At 42.1% G+C, this 14,601-nt stretch overlaps 1 protein-coding gene across 2 annotated transcripts in view; it reads right to left on the minus strand.

Moving 5' to 3' along the window:
- The window catches only part of PHEX (phosphate regulating endopeptidase X-linked), a 176,973-nt gene that overhangs the window by 118,889 nt on the left and 43,483 nt on the right, over positions 1-14,601 (minus strand). For both annotated transcript variants that reach the window (XM_006260602.4, XM_059720851.1), the window contains 3 exons: positions 13,281-13,507; positions 6,200-6,268; positions 4,752-4,868 (listed from right to left, as the gene is read on the minus strand). In XM_006260602.4, coding sequence (XP_006260664.1) covers positions 4,752-4,868; positions 6,200-6,268; positions 13,281-13,507 — 413 coding nt within the window. The remainder of the gene's footprint in view (positions 1-4,751; positions 4,869-6,199; positions 6,269-13,280; positions 13,508-14,601) is intronic.

The raw sequence follows: 14,601 nt of genomic DNA on the forward strand, positions 1-14,601 counted from the left end.
TACAGGGGGAGAATGACGTCCCGGGATTTGCTTGAGAAGCATCTATGGATGCAATCCAGTGTTTTGCTCGCTTTACTAGCCACAGCATCACACTGAAGGCTCATGTTCATCTTGTGGTCAACCATGACCCCTAAGTCCCTTTCATCTGTAGTGCTAACCAGCGTAGCACTGCCGAGCCTATAAGCATGCTGCAGGTTTTTCCTCCCAACGTGGAGAACCTTGCATTTTTTTGGTGTTAAACACCATCAGGTTCTCGTCTGCCCATTTCATGAGCCTGCCAAGATCCACTTGAATCACCCTCCTGTCCTCAAGTGTGGATGCTTTACCCCAGAGTTTGGTGTCATTGGCAAAACACCCCCGCCACCATTTTAAAGCGTGGGGATGCTGATACATGAGACACTCTGTGCACTTTAAAGCATTCCCCCCACCCCCGGCAGACATGTAAAAATGCCCATTAGGCCAAAACCAGGTTTAATCCCGAGTACATTAATTTGGATTCCTACCACCATAAGTGATAGTAGAATTTGGATCACTAATGCTCTATGAATTAAACTAGAAGTTCATTCCAGCTCAAAATATCTAGATACAAAGAAATGAAAGAGTAAAAGTAGAGGCATTCATAAAAGAGGAAGATTATGCATATTCAGCATCTTAGTTTGGCTTAAAATAGAAACAATGAGCAACTACAATGTACAGAGCCAGTTGAAAATTTTCTCAGATTTCAAGTGGGGGTTGGATGCTGGTAGATGCTTGTTTCACCCCAACTCTAAGGTAAATTTGATACTTTGGACCCCAGTGAAATTGAACAGGACATGGATGGTGACTCCAGACTTGGCAGTTTTCCAATCTAAACTTGTATGCTAAATTTCTCTGGGGTTTTTTTACTATTCCTCAAGCCATACTGAAAGAGGTTTAAGTTGATCTCCAACTCCACTCTCCATCTTTTTTATTGTCTCAGCTACTCCCATGGACTCTGATTCCTGAAGTTGTCCCACTCCCTCCTCCTTAAAATCCCATTGTGTTCCATTCTTACATGTATTAGTCTGAGAAATCTTTAAATTATTGCACCCTTTGCTTTCTTCCTTCAGGAAATGCTGCTTGTTGCTGTATATGGTCCATTCATCTAAAGCTACTGGAAATCTTGGTTTCCCAACATACCTCCTAATTGTCCCTAAAAATTCCATTTCATCCATCATTGTAAGACCTGATCTCTGAAATATTTTCTTTCCATTCCAACTGTTGTCCTGCTCCCTGGGCATGTACTCCCCATGAAGTTCACTTAAAAATGAATATGGGGGGAGGGGGGATCTACACATGAACTTTACTGTGGAGTTGACTTCTTAGCTTCACAGTAAAGCATCACCGTCTACATGTGCAGCACAATTTGGCCACAGTAAACTACTTAACTCTGCTGTAGGATAGTACTGCCTGACATAAGTACTACTCCTATGGTGGAGTTATTTAGTGTATCATAATATATATGTAAACAGTGACCAGGGATGGCTGAAGCATGAGGGTGTTACAATGCAGGGAGCTGCCTGCCAGCTAGCCCTGCACTATGGCACCCTTGTGCCCCAGCTAGCCCCTCAGCCGCACACTGAGTTGGGGTGGAGCAGCTTCAGGCTGGCAGGCTGACTTCCTAGGCTCCCTGCCAGCCAGAACTGCATGCCCTGACTCAATGTGCTGTGGTCCCAGGCACACGTGTAAACACTGCACCTGGGAGCTATAAACTCCAGCCCAAACTGCACCAGAATTTATTCAAGTGCATTAATAACATGCGTAGATGCTCCCTGATACTGTATTTATTAAGAGCCTAAAATGCAATGAAATCTACAGCTTGCCTTAAAGCCACATTAAGAAATGTATATAAAATATATAAACATATATATAAAGCCCATTGAGCTTATTAGATTGGATAACAGAGTCATTGGACTTGCCTCTTTATATATGTGGGGGAGGGTTTATGGAAATTGGTTCTTTTAGAGAGAGATTGGCTAATTATCAGCTATGCTATTTGTTTTATAGTTGAATGTGCATTATTCACCCTGAGGGCTGTTATGGTCCATTTCATCTATGAAATGGCAGCTTCACACAGGCACTTAAATCAATGACAAAAATCTGTAGGTCTTTATCAAAGAAATTTCTGGAACAATGCATCCATTGACAGCAGCAGTAAAGAATAGAATAAATACTTCTTGCTTTATATATTGAGATACAATAGGATGTTCTCATTAAAAGCAATGGAATTTTACAAGAGGTTATCTTGAAAAAAAATAAGTAAAGCTGAACATTTGACTTTATATATTGGGTTTAATAAAAAAGTATTTTTTTCCTTCATGGACAGAATGAATGCTCATTATAACTACCATCTCAGTGTAATAATTTAGGTCCCGCAGTGACCAATGACAACTATGAAGGAGGAAGAGAACAGACCTTTAATGATACCACAGCATGGTTTTCCTCCATCTTGATTCCCCCCAAGGTCATGTTCAAATTTCTCAAGTTGTAAGACATTCCCTTGTAAGGGACTGTCTCCAAAGTCTAACCCTTATCACTACTCCCAGATCACCCCAAGTTCTACAAAGCCTTCTGTTAACAGTAGCATCAACAATCAACACAACTGGATTAAAAAGGTGCATGTGAAAGTGAGGAGGCCTAGGTCAAAGGCAAGGTATAGATACTTCACAAGACGCCTCTCTGCTATTGTCCATAGGTCCCATGGTCCACTTGAGAGGATACAGACAGTAGTTACCTGTGTTAGTCTAAAATCAGGCAGAAGACAGGGTAGATATGTACCTTTACAGACTAACTAAATCAGAGCTTTTGTAAGCAGAGTACTTACTTAATCCACATGAGAGGAGGCAGACAGATGGCTGCCCTCCACAACAGTGTACAGAAACCTCAAACTCTATGGCAGTTTTGAGGGGGCAGCCCTAATTTAAGCTAGTTTTCCACCACTAACACAAGGACACTAATTGAAACACCAGCAAAATGTGCAACTACCAGGAGCAAAACTCCTGCAAAAAGCATGTGGCCATATAGATCTGGAGGTCAAAATGCACAGGGCCACCACAAAGGTTATGTTAGCCTACAACCATTCCCCAAGTCAACTGGCAATCCCAACAGGTTGCAAATTTCTATCCCTCATTAGGACAGTCAGGAACTCTGAGGGCTCAATGCTCAGTATGTGGCATAAATCGGTTTAGTCAAATCTTGAAGTCAATCTGACCCCACAAATCAAAAATCCTGCATGATTTCTGGCCCTCTTAAGTGGTGCCCATGAGGGGGATGATAGGCCCCTGCCAGATATTCAGATAAGGACGTGATAGGATCTGATGCATGATCTACACAATCATGCCTCCTGCTATGCCTCATGTGCATGCAGGTGTCATGACTGTGGAATTGCACATCAGACCCAATCACACCTTATTGACAGTGCCAGGGGAGCCCAGGATCATGATAGGGCTTGCAGCTGCAGGGGAACCTCATTATTCCCACAGCTGCAAGCCCATAGCTGATAGGGCTCAGAGCCACTGGGGTATTTCCCCAGTTTTTCCCCACTCCCAGGTATTTCCACAGTTGGGAGTTCACATGCACTTCATGAGCTCCCATGGCTACAGGCCCCATCAACTAATAGGAGTCCCAGCCATGCAAGTACATGGGGCACACCAGCAACTGCACCCAGACAGCTGACAGGATGCCCAGCCACAGGGGAGCACCTGGTTACCGCGTCGATTAATGGCATAATGGGAATGAGCCACAAAGTTACTACACATTTTTTGTGGAATAACTTGGTGATTTATTCCTCGTTTTACCACACCATTAATTTGTTGAATGTGTGGCTGGGTCACAACTTAAGGCATGATTAATTGGTTAATCACATCTCAAGTGTATCATGTGGCAGGGGCCATAGAGAGCTAAATCCAGTATTACTGTAAACTCCATCCTTCCAGTTGGAAATACCTATGTCCCACTTCACTCTGCTGCCATATTTAGCCTGCCTCTGCTTTCAACATTAAGATTATTGATCTCTACTCCTAGTGTTGTGGGCAGGAGGAGAGAAGAGAAGGGAAGATCCTTTCTTTAATATTCCATTTTAGAACAAAGATTGTTGGTCCATGCAGCCTCCACACTTCCTAGATAGGTTCAACTAGATATCTGTTTTTCCATCCTAGCCAAATGCTGAAAGCAATTTCAATTGGAACATTGATTGTGCAATTGTGGGACAATTAGCTTTGTCAAACAAGAAGGCCCCAACAACTCAGAGGGAGATAAAATTCTTCGAGATAGCAAAAAAAATAAAATAAAAAATGCCAGGAGGATGGCTAGCCATAAAATTGTTTGACAACATGTAATAATTCGTAATGGCATACAATTACTTGTCAAGCTTTTTCAGAAGAATTAGTTATAAGAGTATCTCACTGCACAACAGGGGACATATGGCTAAAACAGCCTATATCAAAATACAATAACTAATAATTATTAGTTTCAGATTTAAAAAATGGAATTTACTAATATGGTTATTTTCTTTAGAACAAAAAATGAGTTAAACCATTTACTAATACAAGAGGCTTGCTTCAGGCTTTTCTTTTTTGTATTTGCCCTACCCTTCCACAACACCTTCCAAGAAATATAATTACAAAAGCTGTTAAGGTAATGGCTTCCTTTTGTGCTATTTTAATATGCTATTTCTTCTCTTAATGCACCTTTTCTAGCAGTTAGCTGTGATCACACATTAGAAAATTACTAACCTCAGCCATTTTAATTTCCAGCCTTAGAACTGACTTCATATCAGACTCTGCTCGTGTTGCATTGGCACCCAGAAGTACTGCTATATCAACCATGAACTGCAAGAAGGCATCTCTGTACTGTAAGGAAAGAAGAATTGCATGAATGTTGCATTTGCTTCTGAGCACATCTGTACCAGTAGTATCAGAGAGCATAGCTAAAGACTCAAGAAAAATATTCAGCATTTAGGTCTCTACTTCAAGTGCAAAACAAGCATTCTCTGAGATTAGTTCATTTCCATGACAGGAAGCAACAGGAAATTACCCTGCATCAGGTATTGTTGTGACAGCATAAATATAAATATCTGCTAAATACCTTATCACAAGGACCTGAAAAAGGAAAGGAAGGACTGCAAATTACAGATCATACAAAATGACACTTGTGTTGAAATGAGACAGTTTAATAGACAACACAAACAACACATGCTTATTTATTAAATATATATGTATGTTTCTAAGACACCGCTGCAACAATTCATGCATCACATCCAGTTTGGCTTTGTCATTTTGGAGATCCCAGATCTCCTGATAGGACTGGAGGGTGTCTTATGGAACCCTACTGGCTACAGAATCCCCAGGAATAAATGTGTACTCCAATAAACTACCAATATTTCACTGTCTGAAAATATAGTTAAATGGATTACAATATTTCCTAGCCAGAGGAATGGCATTGTAAAATTCACTAGCCCATCAGGGAACAGGAAGCATATGGGAGAGGAAGGATAACATGGATGATAGTAATGGCCACTGTCCCCACAGAAAGGTTTAGTAGATTATTTTCAGCTTTGTCATAATTTCTTAGTGTTGAACATTAAATATTTTTCAATCATACTTGGCGGAAAGGATGTTGTAGTTGCCAGATATCAACATAATTACTGAAAACTTGAACACTACAACTCATTCACAATTGTGGACTAGTTAGACTCCAGAGAAAAGTTGCTGCAGACTTATCATGGTTCTATGATGGATCTCTGAGCGGTTGTGAGGAGACAGAGTATACCAAAAGGGAAGGGTCATGGCAAGAAAAGGAGCTTGAAGACCATGGAATTGATTTGAGGACCTTATTCTCTGACTAAAATAACTCTAAAAGCATTTGACAGTGTTGATCTAAAATACTAGAGCTTGCTACAAGATTGATACTTGGCGTGATTGACCTGCCTCATGCACTTCAACTGAACCAAGCCAAAACTGTTTCAGAGGAAAGGCAGGAAGAGGTAAATTCTTACTGCTATTGTATAAGAGCAAGAATGACATGTTGAAGAAACAGAAAAAGAAGTTAAATTAATGGTAGTTATGCATAAGCAGGAAAAGAAAAAAAAAATCCGTGTCTATTCTCAGTTTGAAGCACATCAAAAAAGAAGAATTTTCTAATAGGCAAATGGTTTCTCAAAGCTCAAGTGAATAATACTTACAGCTTTAGCTTCTGTGGTGTTATCAACGTAGTCTTCACGTGATGACAATGATAGGGTTGCTTGGTCTAGCTGTTTAAATAAACAAGGAAAGCATATAACAGTCCTTATATAATCTGTATTAAAACACACGTGTACCCATGCACCTCCAGAAGGACTAGTATTTTTCTACCATTATGACAGGTAGTAGTATAATACTGTCCCAAATAATAAATTGCACAAAAATGGCAAAAATTCTACAGGAGCTCACAGAAGAAGAGCATTGTAAACTACACCTGAATGATATTAACAATACCCCAACCATCCTGAAGTCAACCCCAAAAAAGCATCAGGAGCTCCTAAATACATATGAACCATGAAAAATCCAAAGTAAAACCGGACACTGAGGTTGTCCTGCTTTTAAGAAAACAGTCCACAGAACATTTTTTAGATGGTCATTAATGTTCACGCTGATCTGCCTTCATTCTGTAATATAGCAGAACTATGGCAAAGTATTTGCATACTGCTGTCAGTTTTTAATTAGAGAAAACTTACTGCAAACCCATATTCTTCATAAAAAAACTATTCCTGGTTGTCTTGAAGCACTCAGAGGAATCAGCTCAGACAGAAGTCAAAGCTCATAATGGTTAGCATGGTTAAGACACTTCAGTTTCTGTAGCCAACAACATGCAGGAGAATGACATAGCTAGCATCATATTTGGCTGCCTCTCATTCCCCAGCCTGAATCCAGTTTACTGGGTACCTCATCATCAGAGACTGGATACCTGGATGAGGTATCCTATAAACTCAGGGCAGTCTTTGGCACATATCTAAATAAAGGGCTCATAACTCAGACCTTACAAGTGATAGTGAAATGCTTTAACCACCCCTCTGTCATCATGTCTTGAGGCAGAATTTAAACCTACAGTCACCCACAAAACACTGATAAAGATATTAATGAGGCTGCAAACAGCAATTCTGATGTCACAAGATTATTTTTCTGGAGCATTTTTTCTTTAAAAAGTCCCAATGCAATAAAGAAAGGTTAGATTCCTTTATATAGTTTCAAACTGGCATAATTTTAAATGGAAAGAAAATAAATATTAAATATTTTGTATTTCAATTTCTAGAAGCTGAAATAAAGAAATAGATAAACAAGCAAACAAATATCAAATAAATATCAAGTTTTCTATACTTCCAACTATTTTAAAGCTTTTTAGAAAAAATCATACAAAAGGAAAAGAAGTAATTCACAGAAATTACTTTCCCTTACACAAGAATTCAGGAAGGCTCCTTTAGTTATGTAAAATCTCATTACTATAAATATTTTAAAAGTTTAAAAATTCTTGAGAAACACTAACAGTTTTCCCTTGAATGTGCCCAAAAGAAAAGAGAACTCCAGTGCTAATTTTTAAGATATCTACACCAGCAATAATGACATCAGCTGATTTGGTCTGTTCAATAAAATCTTCAGTGGTTTAAGCACTTAGGTAAACCTTTCTGGTCCAAAAATGAGGCTTATACGCTTGGGGGAGCAGAGAGAGTGCCTACCAAAAAATATTATACTCAACTCGAAGGCTAGGGACAGACATTACACATAAACTACTTTAAGTGATCAGAAACTGGTTTAAACTTATAACAGACCAAATGTTCAGTGCAGATAAACCAGTTTGAAAATGGCTGAAACCAGTTTGAGATAAACCTGGTTGAATGTAGTATCAGACTTAACTGATTTGGGTCAAACCAGTTTATGCAATGCCTGTCCCAGACCCCTTGCTAGTTTAAGATAAATCAGACTCCACCATAATCCCAACATGCTCTCTGGGCTGGGCTGGGCTGGGCTGGGCTCCACAGCAGGGCTGGCCCCTCCCCTCTGCTCTATGATTCTATGAAAAACATTCTGGTTGAACCCAAGTGGAAAATTGTGAAAAAAACAAAATGCGAAAACATTAACAACCTTCTTTAGTATTCAGGAAAGGGTCAAAGAGTTTGAGTAAAGAGAAAGTTTTAGTGGAGCTTTTCTACTTTAAATATTATGTAAACCAGTTCATTCATGAATCTTTACCAGAGAGAGGGGAAACAGATTTTTGCTGTAAATCTTTCTCATAAATAGATTTTGTAGCATATCTGCCTTCTTGGAAATTCATTATCACTAACCAATTAGAACATTGGCAAATGCATTCTTAAAATCAAGCTCCTAAAAAACTACCAGTATGTGAGGAGTACCTGAGGCATTGACGACATGGAGGGGGTGCATGCAGGTGCACATGCACCCCTGAGATTAACCGTGCACCCCCCTGCAATTGGCTGCCGCCGACACTCCTGGCAGCGCCTGTGGGCAGTCTCCGTTTGCCACCCCTCACTGCTGACACCGCTGGCAGCATCTGCAGGCAGTCACTGATTGCCTCTGGATGCTGCCAACGCTGCTGGTTTTGTCTGTGGGTGGTTGCCAACCATCAGTTGCCACTCACCACCTTTCCCCGCTGACGACATCACTGCAGCAACCTGTGGGAGCTCCCCGCTCACCACCATCATGCCCCTGCCACCGACACCACCGCCTGCGGGCGGTTGCTGTGTCCCCCCAGCTTCCAGGGGCATGTATCGTTCATGACCTTAGGGAATAACAGGTTCATTCATATTGTGCAATTCTTTGATTACATAGTCTCAGTGGAGACACAAAGGAGGTATACTCCACAGCTAAGAGAAATCATAAAGGATGCTTTTGTTCTAATTGCCCATTTTAGTGGTTGACTTGGACCTGATAGATTACTGGAAGAGACAGTTACCTAGGCTGTTTCTTGCAAAATATTACTTATGCTAATTCTAGTGTTTCAGCCTTTTGAAAGAGACTTTTGACTGAATTGCTTCTGAAGAAGGCAGGGTAGATTTGCACCTTAGACTGAAATAGAAATATGTGTAACGTAAGCTTTCATGAGCTGGGGCTCGCTTTAACAGAAGCTGGAAAAGGCCAGGTGCCTATCTGCCAATATTTGAATATCATTTTGATGGAATCAATACCTTCGTACAGAAACCTGCTAGTAAAACAAGAAAGTGACTTGTTATCTTGATTTACTGTTGACTTGACTTTAAAAGTAGAAACAAACTCATTAAGGGACTGCTAGAAATAATTAACTGAAATTCATCTCAGTCGGATATTCCTGCCTGAAATGACTTTTTTTAATTGTGATAAATAACCCATCTAGCACCAAAACAAGAGACACTTCAGTCTCAAACAACATTATATACTCAAAATGCCAGAATATCATTTGCAATATAAGGACCATCAATTTTATTTCACTGTGGTACCTAATATAATAATTTTCCGCATCATCTTTTATGTCTCAGTGGTTTTTAGCCTTTTTAGTTTTGAGGCACCTCTCATTAGAATTGAGGCAGCCCTCAGAAAATGCTAGCTCTTAGTTCTCACTCTTTTTTGACTAGAGAAAATGTATACAGCAATTTTTCTGTTGCAAAGAATTCAGAAGACTACAACAGGTCAGCATGTTTTGAATACTATGAATTCCCATTTGAAATCTCTGGGTGCATCTACACATGAGCTTAACTGCACAGTAGACTAATTCGCTGCAGTGTAAAACATCACAGTCTACATGTGCAATGCTATTCGACTGCAGCAAAATAATTTTTGCCACCATAAGATAGTACTGAGGACAATACTATCTTACAGTGGCTAAAATAATTGTGCCTAAATGCACATGTAATGCTGACCCAGGCATACATTCTGCCTGGTCAGCCCTGGCTGCTGCTTAGTCACAGGACTCTGCACACTGGGGCACTTTCATACCCCAGCCATCCCTTCTTATAGATTCATAGATGTTAGGGTCAGAAGGAACCTCAATAGATCATCGAGTCCCACCCCCTGCATAAGCAGGAAAGAGTGCTGGGTCTAGATGACCCCAGCTAGATACTCATCTAACCTCCTCTTGAAGACCCCCAGGGTAGGGGAGAGCATCACCTCCCTTGGGAGCCCGTTCCAAACCTTGGCCACTCAAACTGTGAAGAAGTTCTTCCTAATGTCCAATCTAAATCTGCTGTCTGCTAGCTTGTGGCCATTGTTTCTTGTAACCCCCGGGGGCGCCTTGGTGAATATAACTTCACCAATTCCCTTCTGTACCCCCGTGATGAACTTAAAGGCAGTCACAAGGTCGCCTCTCAACCTTCTCTTGTGGAGGCTGAAAAGGTCCAGTTTCTCTAGTCTCTCCTCGTAGGGCTTGGTCTGCAGGCCATTGACCATACGAGTTGCCCTTCTCTGGACCCTCTCCAGGTTATCCGCATCCTTCTTGAAGTGCGGCGCCCAGAATTGCACGCAGTACTCCAGCTGCGGTCTGACCAGTGCCCGATAGAGGGGAAGTATCACCTCCTTGGATCTATTCGTCATGCATCTGCTGATACACGATAAAGTGCCATTGGCTTTTCTGATGGCTTCGTCACACTGCCGGCTCATGTTCATCTTGGAGTCCACTAGGACTCCAAGATCCCTTTCCACCTCTGTGCCACCCAGCAGGTCATTCCCTAGGCTGTAGGTGTGCTGGACATTTTTCCTCCCTAGGTGCAGCACTTTGCATTTCTCCTTGTTGAACTGCATTCTCTTGTTTTCTGCCCACTTCTCCAACCTGTCCAGGTCTGCCTGCAGCTGTTCCTTGCCCTCTGGCGTGTCCACTTCTCCCCATAGCTTTGTGTCATCTGCAAACTTGGACAGAGTACATTTCACTCCCTCATCCAAGTCACTGATGAAGACATTAAAGAGTATCGGTCCAAGGACTGAGCCCTGCGGGACCCCACTGCCCACACCCTTCCAGGTCGAGACCAACCCATCCACCACAACTCTCTGGGTGCGACCCTCTAGCCAATTCGCCACTCACCAGACTGTGTAGTCATCCACATCACAGCCTCTTAACTTGTTCACCAGTATGGGGTGGGATACTGTATCGAAGGCCTTCCTGAAGTCTAAGTATACGACATCCACCCCTCCCCCTGTGTCCAGGCGTTTCGTAACCTGGTCATAGAAAGAGACTAGATTGGTCAGGCACAATCTGCCCGCCACAAACCCGTGCTGGTTTCCCCTCAGCATAATTTGCCCTGCTGGGCTCTCACAAATGTGAGCCTTGATAATTTTTTCAAAGACTTTACCAAGGATGGAGGTGAGATGACTGGCCTATAGTTGCCCGGGTCCTCCTTCCTCCCCTTTTTGAAAATGGGGACCATGTTAGCCCTTTTCCAGTCCTCCGGGACTTGGCCTGTGCGCCACGAGCATTCGAATATTCCCGCCAGTGGCTCTGCAATGATGTCGGCCAGTGCCTTCGGCACCCTCGGATGGAGCTCATCCGGGCCTGCCGACTTAAAGGCATCCAGTTCTTCCAAGTGACTCTGCACCATCTCAGGGTCTACGCATGGAAGTCTGGCGCCTTGCTGCTGCCTCTCTACAACCCCAGTGACAGACTTGTCGTGCCCCTCGCTTAGGAACACTGAGGCAAAGAACTCCTTGAGGAGTTCAGCCTTTTCCCCCCTGTCTGTCACCAATTGCTTCTGCCCATTTAGCAGGGGTCCTATTCCTCCCTGGGCCTTCCTTTTACTCCCAATATATCTAAAAAACAATTTCTTGTTGTCTTTTACTTGGGTTGCCATCCTCAGCTCCATGGTAGCTTTGGCCCGTCTAACTGCCTCCCTACAAGCACGAGCAGAGGAGGTATATTCATCTTTAGTGATCTCACCTTGTTTCCACTTTTTATGTGCTCCCCTTTTGGCCCTTAGGCTGCCCTGGATTTCTCTGGTCAGCCAGGGAAGCCTCCTGGCCCCTTTCCCTCTTTTGCCTCGCTCGGGGATCGTCTTGCTTTGTGCCCGAAGGATCGTTTCCTTAAGGCACAGCCACCCTTCTTGGGCTCCCATCCCTTCAAAAGTCCTACTCTGCAGTGCGTCCTTGACTAATTGCCTGAGTGCATTGAGATCAGCTTTCCTAAAGTCTAGCACTTTCACCCTACTAGTTACCTTACCCACTCGACGTCTTATGTTCTGCTGCCCAACACCACCTCCCAGAGCCTGGGGCTGATCCCTCTAGGTCTTCTGCCAGCCCAGGGCTGCTCCGCCCCAGCTCAAACTGCTGCAGTGTCTGCATGTGTGCCCTGGACTACAGCAGTTTGAACATCTACACATACCATTAAGAAACTATGATAAATCCCAGTGCCAACTAAACCAACATTTTATCATGTTGCCTTAATGGCACATGTAGATGCATCCTCTGGGTTTATCTTGTGACTCTTGTTTGCACATTGTGGCACCCTGGTTGAACATTACTGCTCTAACTTAACTCTAATATACAATTTCATTGCTGGTTGCTGAAGGGCTAGGTTATTTAGGGTCCTTCTCCTTTAACAAGCAATGAAAAGTGTTTTGGAACATATCAGTCCAGGTGGGCCCATCTTGGTGATTTTCCATGATAATCATTTCCATCTGCCAACCCACGTTTTCCCTGAAGATTTTATGGGGTATAACTAACATTTTTCTTCACTTGCCATCCTAAAATGCTGTGTAATATTGTCATGCATTGTTAACCAGCTGCTATGTTTCACTTCAGAAGTGAATGCATTTCAGTGAAAGGGGGTAAGTGAATCCTATATTTGAAATCTCAAAGTGTTTGGGGATCATTTAAGATGAAAGATGCTATAAAAATATGGGATAATACATTACTATCACAAGTGTAATATCTAGAGTTTAAAATACCTACAAAAGATGCACAGAAAAAATGTGCCCTGTATCACACAACTGGTGCTTCACATAAAGAATATTAAAACCACCCAGGACTATATTTTGACCTCAGATGCATGCTCACATAGATCTTGTATACTGGTTCATCAGGATCACATATTACCCACAATTCTGCTTTTTCTATCCACAAACAGTTTTCACCTGTGGTAGCAAAGTATTTGGAACCTAACAGCTTCTAAATTCCTATAAGCTGATGAACACAGACCTTTACAAGTCATTGGGTACTAATCAGTATAGCTACTCTTAAATTGCCATTACTGAATTCTGTCTTTAAAAATGGATCATGTTGCCCTGACAAGTAGCACTTAGGCATGTTGTACTGTACCTTCAAGATGTACTGACTGGAGTTTTTGTCATCAGGGGCCACATATAGGCGGATGAAGACAGAGTTACTGTACTGACCCCGAAATGTCGCAAGGGTCTGGAGCAGGCTGAACTTCCTTTCTGACCACAGCCCTTCTGGTCCAATGTTAGATTCCAGCACAGGCCAGCGGAAAGGCGAATGCTTCAATATATTTAACAGTGGTTTTGCATCAGCTCTTTCAATTTTATCTAAAATGTCAAGGTGTGACAACAGTTAAGTTTCAGATAATTTGAAACTCACAGTAACCACAAGTCATATTATACCAATAAGATGCAAGCTTTATAGTCTTTGATCATTTTCTAGACAAGACTAAACACAATAGCTAAACAATTACACCTTGGGTGGCCTGTGCTAAAAGGCTGTCTATGAACATAAAGCATAAGACAACTCCTAGCAGTATATTCAAATCAACAAATGAAAGTGTATCCAAACATGTACTGACTTTGTATCCAAGCTGCACTGTGCCTGTCCTTAGAACTTAAAATGATAATCTCATTCTGTTTCTTCAGGGTATCCACCAGAACCAAAGGGAAAAAACGGATTCTGAAGTTGTGATGAGATGGACCCGATTAAAAATATAAAGTGAGGATCAGCCCTGGTGATATAGTAATGGATACTGAAAACACTAAAATAGGGTTTTCAGAGTTATGTGCTTAAGAAAACTGAGAACAAGACCTCTCAGTCATAAATAATTCAAGGGGACTTAGTGAAAATGAAGTTATAAAACTTGGGTGGTGCTTGCTAAGTGTCTGGCACAGAAATTTGATTGTTTCACAAGAAGAATTGCCTGGGTGTAACCAGTGACAGAATGCAACAGAATTTCTAACAGAAGGGGTATGTATGATTTGGATGTGGGAGTGAAGAGCTCACTGGCCAAGTTCACGGATGACACCAAGTTATGGGGGAGCATGGTCACGCTTGAAAATAGGCTTCAGATAAAGGCAGACCTAGACAGGCTAGGAGGCCGGGCAAATTGGAACCAGATGAAGTTCAACATTGAGAAATGTAAAGTGCTCCATCTGGGGACGAACAATCCCCAACATACTTACAGGCTCAGTAGCACCAAACTAACTAGGCACCATGACTGAAAGGGACCTGGGGGTAATAAAAGACCATAGTATGAACACAAGCTGTCAGTGTAATTCTGCAGCCAGCGGAGCAAACAATACTCTGGCATGCATCAACGGATGCACCTCAAGAAAAACCAAGGAGGTGATTCTTCCACTTTACTCAGCATTGGTGAGATCGCATCTGGAGTACTGCGTCCAGTTCTGGGCACTGC

This window comes from Alligator mississippiensis, chromosome 1 (assembly GCF_030867095.1).
Source record: "Alligator mississippiensis isolate rAllMis1 chromosome 1, rAllMis1, whole genome shotgun sequence".
NCBI classification, from domain to species: domain Eukaryota; kingdom Metazoa; phylum Chordata; order Crocodylia; family Alligatoridae; genus Alligator; species Alligator mississippiensis.